Source organism: Pelmatolapia mariae, linkage group LG23 (genome assembly GCF_036321145.2).
Source record: "Pelmatolapia mariae isolate MD_Pm_ZW linkage group LG23, Pm_UMD_F_2, whole genome shotgun sequence".
In the NCBI taxonomy this organism is placed as follows: domain Eukaryota; kingdom Metazoa; phylum Chordata; class Actinopteri; order Cichliformes; family Cichlidae; genus Pelmatolapia; species Pelmatolapia mariae.
The window spans coordinates 19,546,285-19,569,687 of NC_086246.1; the positions used below are offsets into that span (position 1 = coordinate 19,546,285).

Here is a 23,403-nt window from a genome sequence, read left to right on the forward strand (position 1 = left end):
TGTTGTTGTTTTTGCCGATGCCTGTGATGCCGCCCCCCACCACAATGCCGCCCCGGGCAACCGCCCGTTTCGCCCGTATCAAAAACCGCTACCGTACACATAGGTGAGTACACAGGTACACACACACAAACACTATCTACTGCCTCTAAACATATCATGTAAATTTAGTACTGTTAGCTGTTCAGTAACGTTCAGTATTTATTATTTACTGTTACTTATGCATGTGCTGGTTGTTGCTGTGGTTTCCCTGCTGTATTGTTTTTTGTTTGTTTTTTTCAGCAGGTGATGGAAAAGATTTTCTGTGTCTGTCCTCTCGCTATCCCTCTTCTCCTCTATTTTTCTTTTCTTCTCCTTCTGTTTACGCTCTTCCCAACTTCTCTTTTCTTCCTCTTTCTCATCCCCGGTCTTGTATGTTCTGATTGTAATAACATAAAATTAAAAACTAGCAAAGCTCAAATAAACTATAACAATCAAGTGGACCAGTAAAATAAATAAATAAATCTGTTGGGCATTTTTTTGGTTTTCAGACAGTAATTCTGATTACTACAGTTCCGGACAGGACAGGCAAAAAAATAATAGTAATTCTTAGTTGTAGTATGAAAGTGGCCTATCTCATATTTTGCTATCTAACATAAAAAGTGGCAATCAATAAAACATTGTTTTTACAAAATGAACAATACTTATACTGTACCAAACATCTCCTGACTGCTGAAGATTTTAATGAATACTAAGGTGTACTGGTTATACTCCAGTGATAATATTGTAGAGTAAGAAAATGTGGGAAGAGAAAATTCATTAATAAACATCTTGACTAAACCAGTATTAAGAACAGTTTTTTCTTCCATGTGGAGCATCAGCTGCAGTAAACGCTCAATGAAAATAATCCATATTCACAGAAATAAAATCTAATGTCTCCACTGTTCATATGTAAATAGAATCTCTCATTGCTTCAGAGGAAAAAAATATTTGACCTCTTTGACATCAGTTATTATTACAAGTGAAAGGTTTTTTTCTTCTCCCATCCACAACACACAGCTTTAAAAACAAAACGGAGAATACTGAACACAGCTTACCTTTAGAACAGATCATTAGAAGAGAAAACAAATATATATTAATCGCACCATCCGCCATAACGTAAAGAGAGTAACACGAGCTGTTTCTAGTGTGCATTTGATATTTTAAAGACACAAAAAAGAACATTACATAAAGTGGTTGTTACATGAGGGGCGTGGGGGTTCCACATAGTTGTGGGGTTTTTCTGTGTGTTTTTTCCTTTTTTTTGTTCACGTGCACTGCTGACTCATCATTTTTTGAAGCGTTGTTTCACTACAGCAGCGAGTTTATTTATCTAGGGGAGATAAAATAATCCATATTTAATCTGTAGTGAACGTTACGACGTATTATTAGGGGCAAATTAAGAAAAAAAATATTGATCATGTTGAGAATAAAGTTCAAATCATGACATGCCTACAACGCCTTGTAATTGTCACGAGGTGTTCTCTGAGAAGGGAAACCCTTCTAAAACGGGAAGATCAGTGGAGGATTCAAGGCAATGGAGAATATAAAAACTAAGTTTCTAAAATATGATTTATTTAACATAAAAACAACAATAAAATACCCTTGCCAGGGACAACAAGAATTTAAATATATAAAATAACCGAACTAAACGTTAAAATGGCCTCAGCCCATCAATTAAAACCAATTAAAGTCCAATAAAAAGTCCATTCAAATCCCAAGCCATGCAGAACAAGCAAAATCCAGAAAATCCACCCTTCCCCCGTAGGACATCATTACAACATTGCCTTAATGTTAGCTTTAAAATCAACTCATTTAGTTATATGATCTATTCCGAATTCACGATCACAGATTTCGATATAATATACCTTTATTCATGAAATCTAAGGTAAAAGCTCAGTCACGTTCACTAGAATTTTCCAAAGTAAGCTAAATAATAATTGTAGTAAAAAGGATGACACACAGATGTGGTCTATCAAACAATCATGTAGTTAAAGTAACATTATTCAACACTGGACAGTCATTGTGCCACTCCATAAACTCTCTCCATCCTCCTCTCTCTCTGCCTTCGTGCTTTCACAACCAAATTAACAATGAAACAGAATTTACAAAATAATAAAAGACATAAAGTCATCTGTGTCTATTTATAGCAATATTCAAACTGAATACAGTCTGCGCCTGGCCACTGACCGGTAACATCATTTTGACTTACCGTCACCTCACTGTAAAATCAAATTTTTACTAAAGTAAAGCTCACTTAAGATAACTTATTCATTCTGAGTATCTGGAGCTGTAAACAAACATTGAAACCCAATTCGATCAGACTAGGAAAATAAATTTTTAACAAACTATAATAATGAAGAGCATGGTGCAGCCGCCCTCTGGTCCTATGACAGCTGGGATACGCAGGGGATGAAAAAGAACACAAAGCATCTTTTTCCGTCAGTCCAGTGATTCATCCGAGCATTGAATCAACGTTCTCACTCCCAAAGCATGCGGCTACAGATTCAGCCACATGATGTATCGCTTTTGTTTTCCTGTAATGCTGGGCATTTACTAAAGTCAGCATCAAAATTCAGAAGTTATTCTAAGAGCTGGAGCTGACTTTAAGTGACCACCTAAGTTGCAGACTTGCATTTTTTTTTTCGTTTGTTGATAATACTGGAATATTTCAGTCAGCTGGGGCCCGTTATCGGACATCACGCGCACAGAGACTGCGTCATCTCAGGTTTTTTTCTGTCTTTCCTCTGCAACAGGTCTGAGTCACTCTTTCTCCCACACACACACGCTATCACTCGTGTTTCGCGGGCTTACCCAGAAACTTCCTCTTGCTCACTCTATGGCTTATAGTCTAGTTTATCAGAACTAGTTTTGCGTGGGAAACCTGCTGACATTTTGTAATAGTATTGTCATTTGAGTCTTTCGGTCTCATCCTCGTTGAATGTAAAATTTAAATAACGTCACTCTGATCACCGGAATATTTAATAAGCTGCAAATTTGAGAAACTTTACATCACGTTACTCATTATTATTCCCTAGTCACTGTGCAGCGGCACATCCTGAAGCACTTTAGGCTTATTAACACTCTGAGCCAGAGTTTGACAAGTTTAATTCTGTGCTGCTGTTTCTGTTGTAGTCCTAAATTTTAGTGTTGCAATATAACAGAAGCACACAACCCAACACCACAAATGAATGGTGTCGTGATCTGGAGGTATGACTGGAAAATTCCATCAGGCACCTGAGTTCTTTGGTCTCCACCCCGGGGCGGAGCCATCATCTCTCCTGCAATCCTGCACACCTGAAGCTGATTCTGAGTAATAAGGTTGAGATTTTAATGTCCACTCAGACTCTCCTTCACTGCCAGTCCGTCAACGACTTCACGTCGGCTCTAAGGTTTTGATGCTCTTCCTACTTGTTTTGCCGCTTACCTTGTTTTCCTGTGCCACAGTTTGCCTGGACTTTCTTCGCCACTGCCTTCAACCCCAGCTCTTCTCGGATTACCTCCGCATTCTGGAAAATATAGAGGACCTCACCTGCCTGCCCTCCAGCTTTCACTCACCACCTCGGACGCCGTAGAACTCAGGTCAGCCTCTGCCAATATTCACCCGGATTCTCGCCGCCTCTCCCTCAAAGCCAAGCTCACCCCGGCTATCAACAAGCAATATCAGTCATACCCACCTTCCCTAGGTGTCTTGCGCCCGCCACCTTCCTAACCTCGTTCTCTTCTCTTCCCAGACTGACCCGCTCGATTCCCGTCGCACCTATCAATTCCCAGTTCACTCTCTCTGACCCACGGCCGCATAAGTAATAACACTTTGCTCCTAATTAATCTGTTTTTCTTAATAAAACACTGTCAAACGTACGTGCCGTCTCTGTTGTGGTTCTCTGCGTTTGAGTCCAGTTTAGCCATCGGCCTGTGGACATAGTGACAGAGTGTGGGAGAGGCCGAAAATAAAGAAGCAGCTTGAAAGCAAAAATATTACGTATGCGATCCTTCATTTCAGTATGAACTGATTGCATCTGGACTGCACTGAACAAATTAAAGTCCAGACCTCAGCCTGACTGACATGTTCTGGTACTATCCGCCAAAAAAAAAAAAAAAAAATCCCACGTGTGGGACTAATAAGTTTATCTTATGCTGTACACTCGCACACAATTCTAACTATAACAGCACTAGTTTAGATTCTGTGTGCACTGCAGTTTATTCTGTCATCACTTGGTTTATATGAACTCCTGATGAGTTTTTTTTTTTTTTTTTAAGTAGCCACGGAAAACATGCATACTCCATAAAGAAAAGCCTTTTTGTGAATTTCATATTTAATTGAAAAAATACTTAGAAAAAGAAATAACATTGCTGTCATTAAATTTTCAATCGGTAAATAAGTTATTGAAATAAACTTCAAAACGAAGTCTAGCAACCAGGAGAGAATCTGTATCCATTAGAAAAGCTTTTTGTTGTGGTTGGGTTTTTTTTTTATTTTTTTAAACAAGCTATATATGTTAACATATAAATATTTGTTTATTAAATATTACAAATTCTGAATTTTTAAAGATTTCCCATAGATCAGAACTAAAACTGGCATTTTGGATTCCAAATTATAATAATGGTCTTGAAATCGATCGTAACGAACAACTTAATGATTCAACAGCATAACTCTACTACAATAGGCATATAAAAATGGAAGGATACAATAATTCAGTATCCCACTGGGATAAAATACAGTCCAAAGACAGGGCTAGCTATGCCACAAATCACTTACACTTCACAGGTTGATAACTTCTCCAGGTAACAATAGTTTTCCTTCAACACCCACCATGTGCGTAGCAGTTTGGCAATCATCCGGGCCTCATCGAGGTATTGTAGGCCGTGGGCTGCTCATATAGAGACAGAAAATATCACTGCGGTGTTTGCAGTGTGGGCTGTAAGAAGAGTATGAATGTAATCAAACACACAACACCACCTCCAGACCAAAGCACAGAAATATGGAGGTGAATTAATATGCAGGTGATTCCAGGGAAACTCAGGAAAAATGCGTACGCAATAAGCATTTCCAAAACGATATCCACACGATATCCGACGGCAACCTTTTATCCACAAAAGAGGGTTTTGTTCTGGCACAAAATATTAGTTTATTAGTGATACTCTATCATATCAACAGGGACATTTTTTTTCTCTATAATGAAAGACTGTCCACATGTTAGCACAGACATAACAGCAGGACACAAACTTGAGAAATTAATAATAAAAAAAAAAAATCACAGATATTATAGAAAAATATTTTCTGTGATCCATTGTCACCTTGCTGAGGAGAATCAGCCATTTCCACAGAAATGGTTCAAATATAAACAGCAGTTCAATCAGATTCAAAAATACAACATGCGAAACAAACTGTTAGAAATAAGTCACTACACCGGACAAGGGATTTAACTGTTAAAGTCAACATAAACCACAATGATCGCAAGTCTGTTGCAGTTTCATCTCTGTATATGTCAAGCTGAAAAAGGAGCACCCTAGAAAAAGGGAAAAAACAGTTTATTCCTCTCAAAGGACGTGTTTCGACTGCACTAGCTGAAATCAGCATCTTCTCTCAGCACAGTCTGCTGAGTTTGTCTCTGACAGAAATTTACAGATGTGATGACTGAACTAATCTCTGCAAAACAACAGGGAGGGCAAAAAAGGCTTCAGATCAATGTTCATTTAATCATTTACTATTTTGGTTAGGGAACTAAAATATATTTTTGTTTGGTGGTTTGACAGAAGGGAAATAGATTGAAGGCACATTAAATTAACGAGACAAGCGGTTATAAGCTTGAATGTAAAGCGCCATCTCGTGGCCATTTTTAATGAAATAGCAGGTGAACATCCCCATCACACACTTTTGTCACATTTGTGAATATGGCATCTATTATTTACCAAAGTTAATAAATAGCTGTGCAAAGACGCGTCATGCTGCTTTTTGTCTGATCTCACTGATAATTATTGAATTATAACTGCGTGATTAAATTACTCATAGTGCAGTAAAAGGACTGAAAGTGAGCAAAGTATCTGAGTTTGTGGTACACTGGATTGGACCTAACAACAGAAGGATAAAAGGCACAACAGAGACAAGTCAGAAATTTTACATTATTTATTTATTTATTTATTTATTTAGGACATTAAATAGTTACGTGCAGTAACACAGGCCACAACCACAAATGCGATTATTAATATCTTAAGAAAAAGACGGAGAAAGATATAATAAATTCAAGCCCTATAAAGGTAAAACAGACTGAACAGGAATTTATAAATATGTGAAAGCTGACATACTAAACTCTCTGGTGATAGATAGCAGCATAACAATCCCAAGCACAGCAGCAAATCTCAGCAAAATGCCAGGAAAAAGAAAAGAATCAGATTTGCAACAACCAAAGTCCAAAACTCATCCTGATAAAAATGCTGCAGCACTCGTTTTAACGAGCAACAGCTCTGTACTGTTACATGTTGTTGCTGTTAATCAATAATATAATCATTTTCAATACAATTTAATACAGTTGTGCTTCAAATAGAATAAAATATGTGACATGACAAATAATTAGGTCACACAATGGGACGATGATCCCAAACACAGCAAATCTACAACAGAATGTCTGAAAAAGCAAAGCTTTTGCAATCACCCTGCCAAAATCAAAACCCGATAGGTAGACTGAAGTGTGTGTGCGTGTGTGTGTGTGTGTGTGTGTGTGTGTGTGTGTGTGTGTGCATTGTTCAAAAATTAAACGAACACTTTGAAAAAACATCAGCTCTCAATGGGGAAATAATCATGCTATATATCTGTACTGATATGGACAGCATAATGTGTTAATAATGAAAAACTCAAAGTGAAAAACGATGCAGCAGGTTCGTCAGTTTCATTACCACAACGCAAAATGGTGTTCATCAGTTTGTGTGAACCCCACATGCTTGTATCATTTCCTTCATTCTCCAGAAACTGACTGTGTACTCTCGCCACACGAGGCATAAGTATGAGTTACATCTCAAGTTTTCTTACTGCTCGTGATGGTGGCTTTAGGGGATCATTTGTTGGGCTGTTGTTATTTGGTGTTCGTTGTCTGATCCCCTCGCTCTCCGTCTTGATTAAAGGTGTTTGGTTCCTTTAGATAAAAACAAAATATGAGATCATTACTACTTTCAATAATGCCACCATATTTTTAAGGCATCTGAATTCTGTTTGTCGTGTAAAAACAATATACAACAATTTAAAAATACATTTAAAATGTATATTTAAATAAAATGGTACAAAGACAAAAAACGAAATATTAAAACGGAGACATTTTAATTATATGAAAAAAAATCTCATTTGAATTTCATGCCACAAACACATTTCAGAACATTTGGGACAGAGACAAAAAAGACTGAAGATATTATGCAATGCATACAAATATCTGGTGAAGTATATTATAATCAATGAGGTAAACTGGCAACAGGTAACAGAAATGATATATAATGATATGATATAATAAAATATAAAAAGAACCCCAGAGGTAGGTGAGTCTTTGGAAGTGTGGTCAGGCAAAAGCCTCTGTTCTCTGAACTGGCTCAGGTTTACAAATTTGAATCTGAACAAACAACAACACTTCTGGAACAATGTTTGTCCAAACATTGTAGGGTGTAAATCATCTGCTCTATTTAAAGATTCAGAAAATCTGAAGATATCTCTGTACACACTGAGTGATCATCATCTTTGGACTCTCAGGCTACACTGAAAACAGACGACGCTGTGACAGTGAACAGAAAACCAAACTAGATCCAGGAATGACACCACCCCCCTCTGGGACTGCTGTGTGGTCTGACCGATCACTACCTGAAATTCATCTTAGAAATCATGGACCACATCCTCAAAGTTACAGAGGAGAGGGACCATCTGGGGTGGACTTGTGCACATGGTATTGGCTACCTGGACATCGGTGAAGAGACCATTAATGCTGAAACATGTAGACAGGTTTGGGAGCAACCACCTGGAAAACATCTGCTAATACTAGTCTACTTCTACTAGTGTATGTGCAGCAGATGTTTGTGGCTGGGTGTTCAAAAACATTTAGTAAACTTAAATGATATTCCAATGAATTAATGAAAAAATAACAAAAAGAATATGAATAATTATCAAACAGTCTTACCCGTCCATCTTATTGGTTGACTTTTGTGGTGTTTTGCTCTTCTCATGGTCCCTGAGTGACAGAGGGATTTAAGGTTTAAAGTTTAAAGTCAGTACTACGAATATCTGCAGATATTACTGGATAGATGTGGGTTTAGGCTCTTAGAGTCATAAATCATTATTATATTAACATATCCAGGAATGACACCATATATTATCATATTAACAAGAAGACACATATTAAACCACATGTGAAAGTTACCTCTGCTTGTCTTTTTCTTTAAGACGAACAGTTACGAGTAGAATTACACAACCAAGAATCATCACCGCTACTACAGCTGATACAATTATCCAGGTGGAATCTGAGAGAAAAGCAAGAAAAATGTGACACTGGACAACATGGATACATTAATCATGGATAAAAAGGAAATGCAGAAGTACTAAGTTCATTGATATTAGGTCTCAGTCTAACTAACCCAGATATCATCGATCTATAAATCAGTGACTCAAAGAGTTTCTCACCATATTCATGATCAGACGTATGTTGGACCTCAGGAATCGTCACCATCACCTCTCTGTGAGGAGCAGAGAGCACTCGTGCTGCACATCCCACCTGTGTGCTGTGTTTACGTGAACCTGAGAGCACAGCTGTAGAGGTGACAGTGAATGTAGTGTTGGTGTTGGACACATTGACAGTGTTGTACTGTGAGAAGTTGAGGTCTTGTTGTGAGACACTGAGTGTTACAGTGGGAGCAGGTCGACCAGTGGCTGAACAGGAAACAACCCACTCTTCAGTAGAGTTTGACTGTCTGACATCAACAACAGGTTCATGCAGCTCTGTGAAAGATCAGGAAATATCATCAACATGTTCTTACAAACACACCAGCTGCTAAAGCATTTATGTCCACTATGTTTGTTTAATGTAAAAGTTCTTACCATAAACTCGGAGGCAGGGTTTTCCTGTCAGAGAGCCGTCAGGATAAGTGTTAAACAGACAGTGATAGGAGGCTTCATCCTCATATGTCACATTCCTGATGACTATGGAGCAGTTCTGTAGTCCAGTGTATATAAACCCAACTTTATCTGTAAAGCCATCATTCACTGTCTGACCAAAGTGCTTGCTGTAGGTGGCGACATTTGTCTCCACATCAGGAGAGATTTTCTGCCATGTGACCTGAAAGACGTCTTTAGTCTTCAAGAGCTGACAGCTGAATTCAGCATCTTCTCCCACTGCTGCCAGCACAGTCTGCTGTGTTTGTATCACTGCTGCTAGAGCTGCATGGAGAAAAACATCAGTTAAAGATGAACTGAGTGGTCTTAATGGGAGGACTGAAACAATAATTCGGGCTAGGGATTACACTGAGTTTAATTTATGGCACTAAATAATAACAATGTATCAGGTTTCACATATGTGAATAAAATAATGTACTTCATTGATATTATTGGATGTCTAATATGGAATTTAAAAAACAAAAACAGTGCTACCAGTAAGCTGTGTGTTAGGTTTCTTTTTGGCAAATCAATTCAATTCATAATATTAATAAAGACGTGCAGAAGTATTATGTAGTATCTACATGTGCTCAAAAGATAAACACTTGGTTCTCTAATTATCCAGTATGTTTGTCATTCAGAACTCATACAGATTACAAATGATAATTAAAGACATTAAAAAATGTGCATCTCCTTGATACTCTCTCTTTCACCTCCACGTTTCCTCTAACAGTTGTTTATGCCAGGAACTCTTCTGACATTACATCTTTGTGTTTGAGATTTAGCAACAATGATCCTGCTTTTGATCAGCGTTTTAATCAATAAAAAGGAGGAAGAAAAGGTTAATATAATATCTGAGTATTTATTAATAGTTATCTGCATCTTATACCTGGTGAAATCAAGCCGTGACGAACTAGTTTGAATTATTTATCTACACTGCAGAGTTTTCAATATAATGCTGGAAGTTTTACTATGTGATACCTATCAGTGTCTAACAATGCCACCTGTGAAATCTGACATGAAGAACAGGTTCATGAAGCTCTGCAAAGGATGAAGGTTTCAAAATATAACATGTGCGACAGTTTTTACAAGCAAGTCAACTTTTGGCTCACAAATGCTGGTACACCATGGTTGGAAACAATAAGATTTGTGACAAGTGATTTAACTATTATAGTGAATATATATTGTGACTGATTATTGTTAATCAATTACTGTTCACCAGTCACTGCTCAACATAGTTGTCATTTTAATAGACTGATTACCTATAGACTACATTCAGACTTTAAATATAATACATTCAGCCCAGTGAGACGTGTTAAATTGGAAATTAAAACAAACAAACAAACAAACAAACAAAACCCATAATTAACACAAATAACATTACCTAACCTGCCTTTCTAAATTCTAATTATTACTGTTGGTACTGGTATTGTCAACACCAGCTCCGTATTAACTTGCTATTGGCTAATTACCAAAAATTAGAGTATTGAGTATTAAAGTATTAAACACAGAATTGATTGACTGAATGGTACCCAGTGTGAGAGCTTAACTTGCATCCAATTGTTCTCTGCAGTCCCTCATCAACTAAACCCCTACTGTAAAAGCTGCGTCCGTTAAAACAGACCCTTAAAACGTTTAAATAACATTGTTTTATGGCTGTAGGTCTGTATGGGTTTGTGTGGGACAGCTTCTGGGTCGCGGTTCACCTGTTAGTGACCTCTGACGTTTCTTTTTTTGTCAGACTTGATGTAAATGCAGCTTTTATGTTTCAACCGTGTAAATGAAAGTTAGTCGAGATCACGCTTCATCAGTTTCAATTTAAGCTGATGACTTTCTTCAGTAACACTTTCTTAACTCTAACTTTATACTCGTTCTATATATGTTAGAGTGATTTCTTCCGTTTATCGCCCAGAAACACAGGAACCATCCGTCAGATCACTTTAGAGCAAACTGACTACAGCAGATCAAATTCATATAAATAAATTCATAAATAAAACAGTGTATCTCACTCACCGTTTGAAAAAAACGCCAGCAAACAAAAGACAAACGTGATTGCGCGTCCTGCCATGTTGTCTGTTTACCGCTAAATTTCAAAACTTCAAACTGCATTAGCGAAGCTCGGCCAGTCCATGTCACAGGGTGTGTAGTGAGAACGACAAAGCAAAACATGATCCCTCTCACTAATCACAGCTACACAAAATACAAAGTGTTCATTGGGAAATCTAATAAGTCACTGATTTGATAAACATTTTACTATTTTGGAAAACCTCTAAGCCATTTGACATCACACTTATTCCTCATTGTCCCCTCTGCAGTGTGTAGTGGAACAGACCAACAACTTACTTTCACTTTCTTTTTAAACGCACAGACAGACTGACAAATGTAAGATGAAACTCTTCAAACACCTCAGATTAAGTTGTGAAACATGTCTAATGTATTTAGACGAGCACTTGCAGTCTATGCAACGTTAAACAAAACATGAGCTCTTTCCACATAAGCAGGACTGACTGAATCTCACTGCTGCTCAAATTTGCAGTGTTCATATTTAATCTGCACTTATGGGGTCACTGACTTCAAGACAAGAAGAAAGAAAATCACACACTTCACATCTTATTTTACTGTATTACACTCCATGTTACAAAATATCAAAACACTATATCTAATTAATTGTTTTTAACAATATGATACTAAGATTTGCCCATGAAACAGAAGTAGAAGCTATTATTTATCAGAGTTATACAGACATTATGAAGTGGTGCAAAGCTCCATTAGTTAGTAAAACTATGGTATTAAAACAGCTTTGTGAAGTATCAAGAAATTTAAGGAGTATTTAATACATGAAAGACCACGAAAAAGCGTACTTTTTCTTGGCACGAACAGCAAAAAGACTAAAGAGAGGAGGGAGAAAATCCCAGAGAAGACCCAGAGTTCTAGTGCAGAGACAGAGGTCACTGTCACAGTCCTTTCAGAGAGGCAAAGAACCACATAGCTCTTGTAGTGGCGAAAATAATGTTTCAGTCATGACTAATAGAGAATCTTGAACATTATTTAATGTGTGTCTAAAGTGTTTTTGGTGGCTATAGCTATTACTTCAGCAGACTGATTTGTCCATTGTTGCAATGGATTTAAGGATTTGACCATTCATAAAAACATGTGGCCACCAGGGTGCATCAGTTAGACTGTAGCTCCTTTATTTAAATTAAGTGGAAAGAACACCTGTGCTCTTGTTTCTATATATGTTTGTAGTTTGATTGGGTTAGTTTTAGGGCATACTTACATTTCAGTTTCAAAATCCATGACAGGCTGAAAGGTGTATTTTACTGTGTTAACTAATTATTGTGGAAAATAAAAGTAATTGAAATGTGTTTAGAATTTACAAATTACAATTGATTGATCCCTCTGGGGTGGGGTTTGTTTCTGTGTTTTGAATATCTATCTATCTATCTATCTAGATATATATATATATATAGATAGATAGATAGAAAGATAGATATATATATATATCTATATATCTATATATCTATCTATATATATATATATATATATATAGAGAGAGAGAGAGAGAGAGAGAGAGAGAGAGAGAGAGAGAGAGGGAGAGAGAGAGAGAGAGAGATGGACCCAAAGCAAAAAATGCTATTAAGAACATAATTTCTGAGTTTCTGGAGCATAGAGCAGCTCTCCAGTTTTTAGAAGCACAATAATTAGTCACTCATCAGCTATTTGGAAATCAAACTGAAATGCACTAGTTTTATTTATTTTATTTTTTTTCCATTTCATTTCCCCTTCATCTGCATTGTAGATTTTGCAATATAATGCATATATTTTTAATTATGTATTGCATTAATTGTGAATGTCTAACAATGCTACATTGGCACTGCCAGTGAATAAAGATATGCAGTCATTTGTGTAATTTTAAGTTCTAAAAATAAATTCAGCCACCCAACAGGAGGACCCTCTGACATAAAGAACAGGATTCAAAGTATGAAGGTTTACAATGTTGTGTGGGGAAATTTCCACAAACAGCTCAGCTTTTGACTTACAAGTGCTGGATACACCTTACTTGAATACAATAATTGTTTTGACAAGTGATTTAACTGTTAAAGTGATAATGTTGACAAGTCAAATTTCAGTTTCCATCACTGTTTATGTCAAAGTGACAATGGTTCATCCTGAGAAAAGGTAAAAACAGGAAACCTTGTGTTGTTGTGTTGTGAAGTTCTTACCATAGAATGGAGGCAGGTTCTAGCTGTCAGAGATTCTTCAGAGGTGTTAAACAAGGACTGATAACAGCCTTCATCCTGCTCTGTCACCTTTATAATGAGAATGGAGGTGTTCTGCAGTCCAGCGAATTTAAATTCTGTTTTATCTCTAAAGTCAGGATTCACTTATTGATCGTACATTTTTTGGAAAGAAGTTAAATTTTTCTCTCAGGTGACAGTTTATTACATTCAACTTTTAGTACATCTTTAGACTGCAGAAGACAGCTGAACTGTTAACTTCTGCAGTTGACCCAGAGTTTTGCGTTTTCTTTACTATTGTACTTTGATTCTGCCAATATTTATTGTTTCTAGTCTTCTGGTTTCTTTGTTAATGTTCTGGTTTCTGTCTGTGGTTCTTAGTTGCTCTGTCTCCCCTGTCTGCTGTGTCCTCTTGTCAAGTCCACGTCTCTGTGTTATGGTTCCTGTTTTACTTTGAAAGTCCGTGTCTCATGTTAATGTATCTAGTTTTGCTTCCCTTGTCTCGTCAGCCCTGATTGCTCCCTCTGTGTATTTAAGGGCGATCGTGGCTCAAGAGTTGGCAGTTCATCTTGTAATCAGAAGATTGCCGGTTCGAGCCCCGGCTTGGACAATCTCGGTCGTTGTGTCCTTGGGCAAGACACTTCACCTACTGGTGAGGGGCCGATGGTGCGATATGGCAGTCTCGCTTCTGTCAGTCTACCCCAGGGAAGCTGTGTCTACAACTGTAGCTTGCCTCCACCAGTGTGTGAATGAATAGTGGAATTGTAAAGTGCTTCGAGGGTCTCAAAAAGAGCTATATAAATGCAATCTATTATTATTATTATTTTGTTTCTCTGCATCAGTGTCGTGATCTACCCTTATTCATGCTGTGTGTTCTGTCTGCCTGCCTGAGTTTATTTTTGTATTTTGAAGTTTGTTACATTGAGTTCAGCATTAAAGCTGTTTGTTGAGTCCACTTTTTGTCTCTGGAGTCTGCACTGTGGGTCCTCCATACCTGCACGCAGCCTAAACACAACATGAACTGAGCGTCTCCTCCCACTGCTGCCAGCAGTCTGCTGTGTTTGGATTACAGCTGATAGACCTAAACAGGAAGTAGCATGAGTTACAGATGTGCGTCTTAAACTGTTGGTGCCTGAAAATTGATCACCACTAAACAACAGTAAACTATTAAGTTACAGTAAACTTAATAGTTTTTCTTGTTATTATTATATACAGTAAACTAAGCATAGTCATTTTAACTGAAACTGTCAAAACAATTCTGTCAACGGTAAAGCTGAACAGCAAATAAAATTAAACCTTAAACTCAAAACACATAATATCATGAATAAATAAACTGTATATTTTTCTCACCTTTAAAAATGACTCCCAACACAGACAAAAGCAGAAAATAAAACTCAGTTTTTAAATGTCTGCAAAACAACTGTGGACTTTAACACCTGGCGTAGCCACGGTTAAATATTCTCTAGGTGTACCGATAAAATGACTAATGTGAAAACATGATCTTCAAAAGAATAAAACTTATATAACTGAGACAAAGGGGCTCATATTAATATCCAATAAAACCTTTCTAAGTACAAATTATTTGTGTCAGTATTAGTATTGGTATTGTCAAATCTTTGCCTGTATTTACCTTGGTAAATTACACTTTCGCACAGGTTGCCAAATGAAACGTACAGACTTATTTTGCTGAGTGGCATTGTGTGATAGCTTAACTCATGAACTCGCATTCAAATGTTGTCTGCGGTTCATCCAGGAGAAAGCTTTTAAAGTCTATTTGTGTTAAGTCAGGTTTAACTGGATGTTCAGTACATGGAGCTTTTATGTTCCACTGAACATGAAAATCAACGTTTATTAAGATTATGTTTTATCAATTTCAATTTAAGCCGATGGCTTTCTTTAGTAACACTTTCATAATTCTACCTTTTATACAGCTTAGAGGATTTCTTCTCTCTTTCGCCCCGTTACACTGGAACCGTCTGTCAAATCATTTTAGACACTTACCACAGAGCAAAGTGACTAGAGCAAGTCATTTTAAACTCATTAAAAATAATGAAGAAAACAGCGTCTCTCTCACCTTTTGAAAAGACTGCCAGCAATGAAAGGACAATTGTGACTGCGTGCTGCCATTTTGTCTGCATATTACCAAATTTAAAAAGCTAACAAACAACGCCCAATTTTGAACTTATGTTGAACGTTCGTCCAGTCCAAAATGTCACTGGGAGTGTAGTGAAAAACAGCAAAGTAAAAGTCATCCTTTTCCTAATAACAGCTACATAACACTTCATGGTGTTTGATGTGATAGCTAATAAGTCATTGACTTGATAAACATTTTTCTTTTTTGTAAAACCTCTCTACTATTTTACAGCACATTTAGTCCTCATTGTCCCCTCTTCAGTGTGCAGTGGAACAGACCAACAACTTACTTCTACTTTCGTTTTAAACTCACGCACAGACAGACTGACAAATGTTAGATGAAACGCTTCAAATACCTCGGATTAAGTTGTGAAACATATCTAATCTGTTTAGACAAGCACTTGGAGTCTATGCAACTTTAAACAAAACATGAGCTCATAAGCAGGGGAAAATAGGGGATATAAATATATTTATTTAGAGTTTTGCCATAAGATAATAAAAACATTGTACTTATATAATAATAACTAACCAGAAACACCGTTATCATTTGATTTTCTTAGAGTAATGTTTAAAGACATGGTCTTTTGACAGTTGCAAAACTTCCTCAGTTAGTTTGAACCAGCAGTGCCATCATGTGCTCATTTTGTGTATATTAGATGCAAATCTGCAGCACACACTGAGTTACATTTGGAAATAAATCACATCTATGCAGGAACTGACTGAATCGCACTGCTGCTGAAAACTGCAGGGTTCTCATTTAATCTGCATTGATGAGCTCACTGACTTCAAGTCAAGAAGAAAGAACTTAACACACTTCACAGCTTATTTTACTCTATTACAATCCATGTTACAAAATATCAAAACTTTATAACCAATTACATTTTAACAGTATGATATAACAAACAAATGTCTATAAAGCAGAATAACCATTATTTATCAGTTGTACATGTTATTCATTCAGCCCACCTCCTCCCTATCTCCACCTCACAGACAGCTCAGTCAGAGCTCCATCCAAGCCTCCGTCCCGGTGTGACGGGTCATCAGAGTCTAATCACCAAGTACATTAAATTCTCTATTTCAATAAATCATGTTCATTTCTTCCAACTGATCTCTCTGCATTGAATTCTTATTAGTGTTGGCTTGAAATATCAGGTAGGAATCTTTGTTTTTGACACAGTCCTCTTTATTTAATCAGCCAGTGATGCAGTTTGTTCATCTCTTTTAGTTTTGATTGATTGATCTTCTTCAAACAGTCTTTTTGCTGTTGAAGGTGAAACCTTCCTGTTCATGTTTTTTGGAGTTTTCTTTGTAGACGTCCGCTGCCTGAGCTGCTCGTTCTCGTGCTTTATTAAAGGTGTTTTGTTCCTTCAGACAAAACAAGACATGAGTTCATTTCCACTCATATTATTAGAGTATGCCAACATATTTATATGAGCAAATGATGACTGTATATATACATGAAGATTAAAGTTCATGAACAATGCATACATGAAGGAGATGAAAAAATTAAGTGTGATTAACTTGAGTGTGTGATGTGATTCACTGAAACACTTCAGTTTCATCAGGATGAAGTTAAGCTGACAGACAAGAAAATGGAAAAAACAAAACTGACAAAGAAAAAATCCTGTAAAATATGAATAATTATGAAATTTACTTACTCATCAATGTCTTGCTTTGATTTTAGTGGTGTTTTGGTTTTCTCTGGGTCCCTGAGTGATGAAAACATTTAAAGGATTTAAATTATATACTGCAAAAACATATAAATGGTATTTACTGGGTTTTTTTCTGAAAAGATTTATAGGTGTTCATGTGAAGTTTCTTAATGTCAGTAAATCATTACTATATTAACAGTGACAAACTTACATTACGAGGAGACTATAGTAAAGTGAAAATTACCCAGTCTTGTTTTGTTGTTTGAAATGAGCAGTGATGGCAGCAGAGATCCAATCGCGATGAACCACATACAACATCACCAGTAACACTGCAACCACCGACACCACAGCTAATACAATGATCCAGGTGAAATCTGGGAGAAAAGAGGAAAACTGTGACTTGGAGCACCATTCATAAAGCAGTTACAAATTACACACATGGAAAGACAAACTTACTGGATTCACTGCTATGGGATGTAATCTTCTCATAAGAGCCTAAAAACAGGAACCCAAATATTAGAGTGGCAGGGCAGTCATCAATCTATAAATCTGTGAATTTGAACGTTTCTCACCATCCTCAGTAGCATCAGGTGTCTTTTGGACCTCGTAAATCATCACCATCACCCCTCGCTGAGGAGCAGAGAGCACTCGTGCTGCACATCCCACCTGTGTGCTGTGTTTAAGTGAACCTGAGAGCACAGCTGTAGTGGTGACAGTGAATGTAGCGTTGGTGTTGGACACATTGACAGTGTTGTACTGTGAGAAGCTGAGGTCTTGTTGTGAGACACTGAGTGTTACAGTGGGAGCAGGTCGACCAGTGGCTGAACAGGAAACAACCCACTCTTCAGCAGAGTTTGTCTCTCTGACATCAACAGCAGGTTCATGCAGCTCTGTGAAGGAAAGATATTTAAGAAAAGTCACCATTAAATGTGGAAATAAAAATCCAAATAAGCCTGTGTGTGTTGCTGATTTGTATACTATAGCTGTGCAGTGTTTTAGGCAATCACATTCTCTATATAAATAGATTTACTGTGAAAAGTGGTGTAAAAACTTCTACAAAATGATTTAACATTGGGGATAGGAAACAAAATATTATTCTTTTAATAAAATATTTTAATTTCTAAACAGAGTATTGGTGAATAAAGTATGAAAATACAAATTTTAACAGTCTCTTTCCTTACCTGTCTTTTGAAACTCTGTATACTAAGCACTAAGGGTGGAGGAAAACCCGATACAGAAGAGTATTTCAATATTTTGCATGGTGATCTTATATCATTACAGGGACACCAAATATCAAAATGTTATTGAATAAATTACAAAAAAATGTCTGGAAATACTACATAAAACGGCTCATCTCATGCACTACTGTGCAAAATTACATTAAATCAGCTCAACCGAAAAAACATTCAACGCACCTATCCTGACAAAGCTATCTCCTAATACAAAGACACTTTTGAGTTTTTATCAATAAGCACAACTAATGGGGACTCAACTGGCTGGATGTATTCTAGTTATATTCATATAGAAGAGAAAGGTTTTTCAGTATATTGTAAAATGTTAGGAATCACAATAATATAAATTTGTGAGTGAAGTATTGTGATAATATTGTATCGAGGTAAAACTGATACTTCCCAACTGTACTGAGCAATTCATATTTTTAATATATTTTGTATTTTTTTTTCACATTTGTTTTGTTTTCAATATTATTGCCATTAACAGTAAATACCACAAGCACTGTGGGTGTAGAGATGAGGTAGAGATTTTGTTTTAGCTGTGGATAGTTTTCCTCTATAACTCTAGACCACGTGTCCTTACCGTAGACTTGGAGGCAGGTTCTACCTGTGAAGGCTCCTTCAGGATAAGTGTTAAACAGACAGCGATAGCAGCCTTCATCCTGCTCCGTCACATTCCTGATGACTATGGAGCAGTTCTGTAGTGCAGGATTTTTAAACTCCACTTTCTTTGTAAACTCAGGATTCACTCTCTGGCCAAAGTACTTGTTGGTGGTTGCCATATTCTTTTCTGAACTTCCTGAGATCATCTGCCATGTGACTTGAAGTACGTCTTTAGAAAGCATGAGCTCACAGTTTAAGCGGGCCTTATCTCCCACTGCTGCCAGCACAGTGTGCTGTGTTTGTATCCCAGATGTATGACCTGCACAGAGAAAATGACACGAAAATTATGAATGGCTTGAGCAGCATATGAGCCACAGGCTGGTGGTTATCCCTGCTGATGCCACAGAAACATTTAAGCCACCACATGGACCACCTTTACCCTGACATGATCATACATGTCTTCTCCAGACTTCTTCTGTTTCTAGCTAGAACTACAGAACAGGATTTAGCATAAATGGAGAAACTTTTTGAAGTGGCAGACAAATTCAAAATAAAGACAAATACGCTGTTCTGACTGCTCAGCACGTTAAACTTTACAAACTGGGAATTTAAAGGTTACATGTAATCTCTTAAATCAACTTAGATGTTTGTAACCAGACAGCAGATCTGTATGTAATGTGCTGCTGAAGTTATCTAATTATGTCACATTGTGGAATATCTTTCAAAGTAAATCACATGATAATAATTTCATGATATGCAAAGGCTAAAATGGAAGTTCAGTGAAGACTAAGCTTTGTGTTTTGCACTATTGTGGTACAGTTCACAGTGACAGACTGTAGCATCAGTGACTGTTGCTAGGTTAGGTCCTGGGTAACAACAGAGACATAGGAGAGATGTGGTACCAGGCGCAGTGCCCAGATTTGGATGGGCCAGAGTGTAATTTGGGCTGGATCTTTTAAATAATCTTGTAAATGAACAAAACAGTGGATTGTATTGTAAAGATCTATATAGGCTTCATCTTTACCCTCTTGTTATTATTATAATTATTGTTATTATTTCAGTTACTCTATTGATTTTCCTTTGTCTCATTTCTCTTCTTGATGTCCAAAGTCACCCTACAGACGACCCTGCGATGCTTCCCCTGACATCACCTTGCAGTCTCCTGCCTCTTTTAGATTGCACCTTTGAATGAGATGGACTCCACCTGTGTGCACCTTCCTCCACTCTTATGTTACTCCAGCTGGTAACTCTTCCCTAACACCCAGAGCCCAAATGCTGTACAGAATTCTTCCTTCTTCAGCTTCCACGAATGTAGGATTTTCATTCACTTAAACACCAAGATCCGAAATACAAATAATAAATAAACTATCTTATAAATGAAAGAGAAAGAAAAGCTCTCACTCCTGTTTTTCTAGGTTTTTATACTTTTATACTTTCAGTATAAAATGTATTTGCTGTGTGAAGTGACTTTATTGTCACTCTAATAGACTAATAATAGACTCTTTGCCAGCAGTCTATTAAAAACTGATGTAAAGCCCATTTGTGCTGTAAAAACAAACAAATAAAAAAAAACTGTGTAAACCACTAAAGAAAATGCAAGAATGCACATCCAGCAATTACAGGTGACCTATTAGTTAATAATTTACATGATAACTGAGTTGCTTAGATTTGAGAGGTATTTGTCAGTGTAAAATGGCCTGTTATGATCGCTCAGAATTCACCTGTGATAACTTCATAAATGCTTTTACATTTGTAGAAAGGAGAGCACATTTGAAAAACTGAAAATAAAACTGAAGAAATTACTTCTGGTTGGCAGCCAGGATGGGGCTGTTGTTAGGCCCCTTAGTCCCTCCCACCTGTAGGAGGGCAGTGACGTGAGGGGATTTTCAAACAGCAAACATGCTGGTTGTTATACTTCCAGGGGTAAAACTTTATAAAGCTTTGTGTGCAAAGTCAGAAAATGTTTAAGTGTTTTATTATTTTTTTCAGTCAAATTTGACTCGATGTTCTGCGCATGTAACTTTTATGTCCCACTCACTATTAAAATAAAAGTTAATTTAGGTATTGCTTCAAATGAGGTGTTCCTCAGTGTGCCTGCTGACTAACAGGATTTGCTTCTAAAAGAAGCAACTTAACTTGAATTTAAGCTGTTGATGTTCATAGTGTCACAGTAACAAATTCCATCTTATTCACTAACTGTATCTATAACTATATAACAAACTACCTACCCACGTTGACTGTCTGCAGTGAATTACACTTAAATTTATACACTCCCCACAGAGCAAACTGACTACTACAAATCAATAAGTCATAAAGAAAAAAGCATCTCTCTCACCTTTTGAAAAGATCGCCAGTAAAGAAAAGATCAGTGCGATTTTACGTCCTGCCATGTTGTCTGTATGCCGCCAAATAAAAAAAGAAAAATTTGAATCTTACCGCTTGACCAGTCCGTACCATCTCTGGGTGTGCAGTAAAAAAAACAAACAAAAAAAAACCATAATAAAACATTATCCCTTTTATTACTAACAGCTACATGTCATATGATGATGTTCACTTGGAAATCTAATAAGTCAGTAATCTGATAATATTTACTATTTTGGAAACCCTGTCTGCCGTTTTACAGCACATTTATTCCTCATTGTCCCCTCTTCACAGTGCAGTGGAACAGACCTGCGACTTATTTTCACTTTCGTTTTGAACTCGCAAAAAGAATGAATGTTCCTTTGTTTCTCTAAAAGGAGACGCAACACCTCAGACTGTGCTGTGAAACACGCCTGATCTCTTACATGTACTGATCACATTTTGTCTATTTCATTCAACAAAACAGGAGAAGGTGAAGCTCGCGGCAGACGCTGAGTCATATTGGGGAATAACTCCCATTTAATAATGAATGACTGAATCTCACTGCGGCTCAAACCAGCCGAAGTTTTCATTCAGAGTTCACTGATGAGATTATTTACTTCCAGACAAGACAAAGCAACATTGCTCAGCTTATTAATTGTTTTATTCTCAATCATACAAAACATCAAAAATAAAATCACCAAAACAGGTTTCCCTGTTCATTATCTATATTTATTATTATTAAAATATTAATAAGATGAACATGAAGGAAGAAAGAAAGATGGGATGACTTCCTCTGTATTCACCAAAAACGAACAACCTCACAAAGTGCTTTCAGTTTGTTACAACTTCATGTACACGGTGGAGTATACATCCGATTACATTAATTCTATAACATTTTAGCAAAAAATAAATATTTTTCATAAGCAGTGCAGTGTTGTTTGTGTGTTTATCAAATCAAATATGAATAAAACATAATGTTAACAATATTTGATGGTTTGATGGATTTTCATTCCTAGACAGAAGCAACATTCCTGGATTAAGTGAAAACTTTAACCATATATATGCAGTATATTTTTGTACAGATGCTGACAAACTGAGTTGTAAAAATCTGTAAAATTTCACAACAAACAGAGAACTTCAATTTCAGCAACGGGAGCAGAAATTACTAAAGTGAAAGTTTTATGTTGATCACTCCTGTTGATTTTCAAAGTTTTCATTTAAAGTAATTAAATGCAATAATATCCACCAAAAAAAAATCCTTTTTTATCACAAACTTTTACTTTTCCTTAATAATTTATGTATAAAAAAAAACCTTTAAAAAATGTAGTAAAAATTAGCACAAAGAGCTAACATAATAGTTGCAGCATGAACACCAGGAAAGCTTTCTGAATGCTTCAATGGAACAGGTTTTTGTGTTTTGTGTTTGTCAAACTCTAGCACCATTTTGTTCAGAAATGCCACACTTCATTAAAGAGAAATCAACAATGGTCAAGATCAGATCTTCATCCTGATAAAGACGTGAGCCCTGGATGGTCTCCCTCAGGATGTTTGTGTTTTCTGAGCAGATTATCACCTCGTCTGACTAAAAGTGTTTTGGTTCCTAAATTAAAACAAAATGAGAAGATAAACAGTGACTTACATCATTGATCTCATTTGTCTCGAGCTCGATGTGTGACAAATACAGTTAAAACTACAGAAACATTTAGCAGCTGAATCAAATTGACAAACAGTAACAGAATATTAGAAAGCGTACCTGCTCTGAGATTTCTTTTTTGGCCAGACAAAGATGAGTGCAGTAAAACAGGCCAACAACAACAACACAGAGGATAGAATGACTAAAATCCTTCCTTTGAGAAAAGCAGAGAAAAGAAGGACATAATCATTGAAACATCTACTAAATAACAATAGACTGAACAGAAAACCTGAGTGTAAAGCATTCAAATATTAACACACCGAAATTTCTGTGATAGGATCCAAATTTCTCATTCAGACCTGTTAGAAGGAACCTCAACATTAAAATCACAAAGTAATCACCAATTTATAAATCAATCACTTTGAAAGAGTTT

The 23,403-nt window shown here is 36.7% G+C and overlaps 2 protein-coding genes and 1 long non-coding RNA gene across 3 annotated transcripts; 1 reads left to right on the top strand and 2 right to left on the bottom strand.

Moving 5' to 3' along the window:
• Positions 1 to 4: 4 nt before the first annotated feature.
• Positions 5 to 3,813, top strand: LOC135932333 (uncharacterized). Its single transcript, XR_010573425.1, has 3 exons — positions 5 to 103; positions 3,463 to 3,597; positions 3,750 to 3,813. It is a non-coding gene; the product is annotated as an uncharacterized LOC135932333 (long non-coding RNA).
• A 2,357-nt stretch (positions 3,814 to 6,170) lies between these two features.
• Positions 6,171 to 11,205, bottom strand: LOC134621372 (OX-2 membrane glycoprotein-like). The gene is made up of 6 exons (XM_063467841.1): positions 11,150 to 11,205; positions 9,083 to 9,421; positions 8,669 to 8,983; positions 8,409 to 8,508; positions 8,169 to 8,219; positions 6,171 to 7,145 (listed from the first exon to the last, which is right to left on the bottom strand). Exons 1-6 carry the CDS (start codon positions 11,202 to 11,204, stop codon positions 7,022 to 7,024), a joined length of 984 nt encoding a protein of 327 aa, XP_063323911.1. The 5' UTR covers position 11,205; the 3' UTR covers positions 6,171 to 7,021.
• A 5,256-nt stretch (positions 11,206 to 16,461) lies between these two features.
• Positions 16,462 to 21,393, bottom strand: LOC134621369 (nectin-1-like). Its single transcript, XM_063467837.1, has 7 exons — positions 21,330 to 21,393; positions 18,975 to 19,313; positions 17,732 to 18,049; positions 17,616 to 17,654; positions 17,404 to 17,533; positions 17,166 to 17,216; positions 16,462 to 16,872 (listed from the first exon to the last, which is right to left on the bottom strand). The coding sequence occupies exons 1-7, from the start codon at positions 21,382 to 21,384 to the stop codon at positions 16,695 to 16,697; spliced, it is 1,110 nt and encodes a 369-aa protein (XP_063323907.1). The 5' UTR covers positions 21,385 to 21,393; the 3' UTR covers positions 16,462 to 16,694.
• Between the last annotated feature and the right edge of the window lie 2,010 nt (positions 21,394 to 23,403).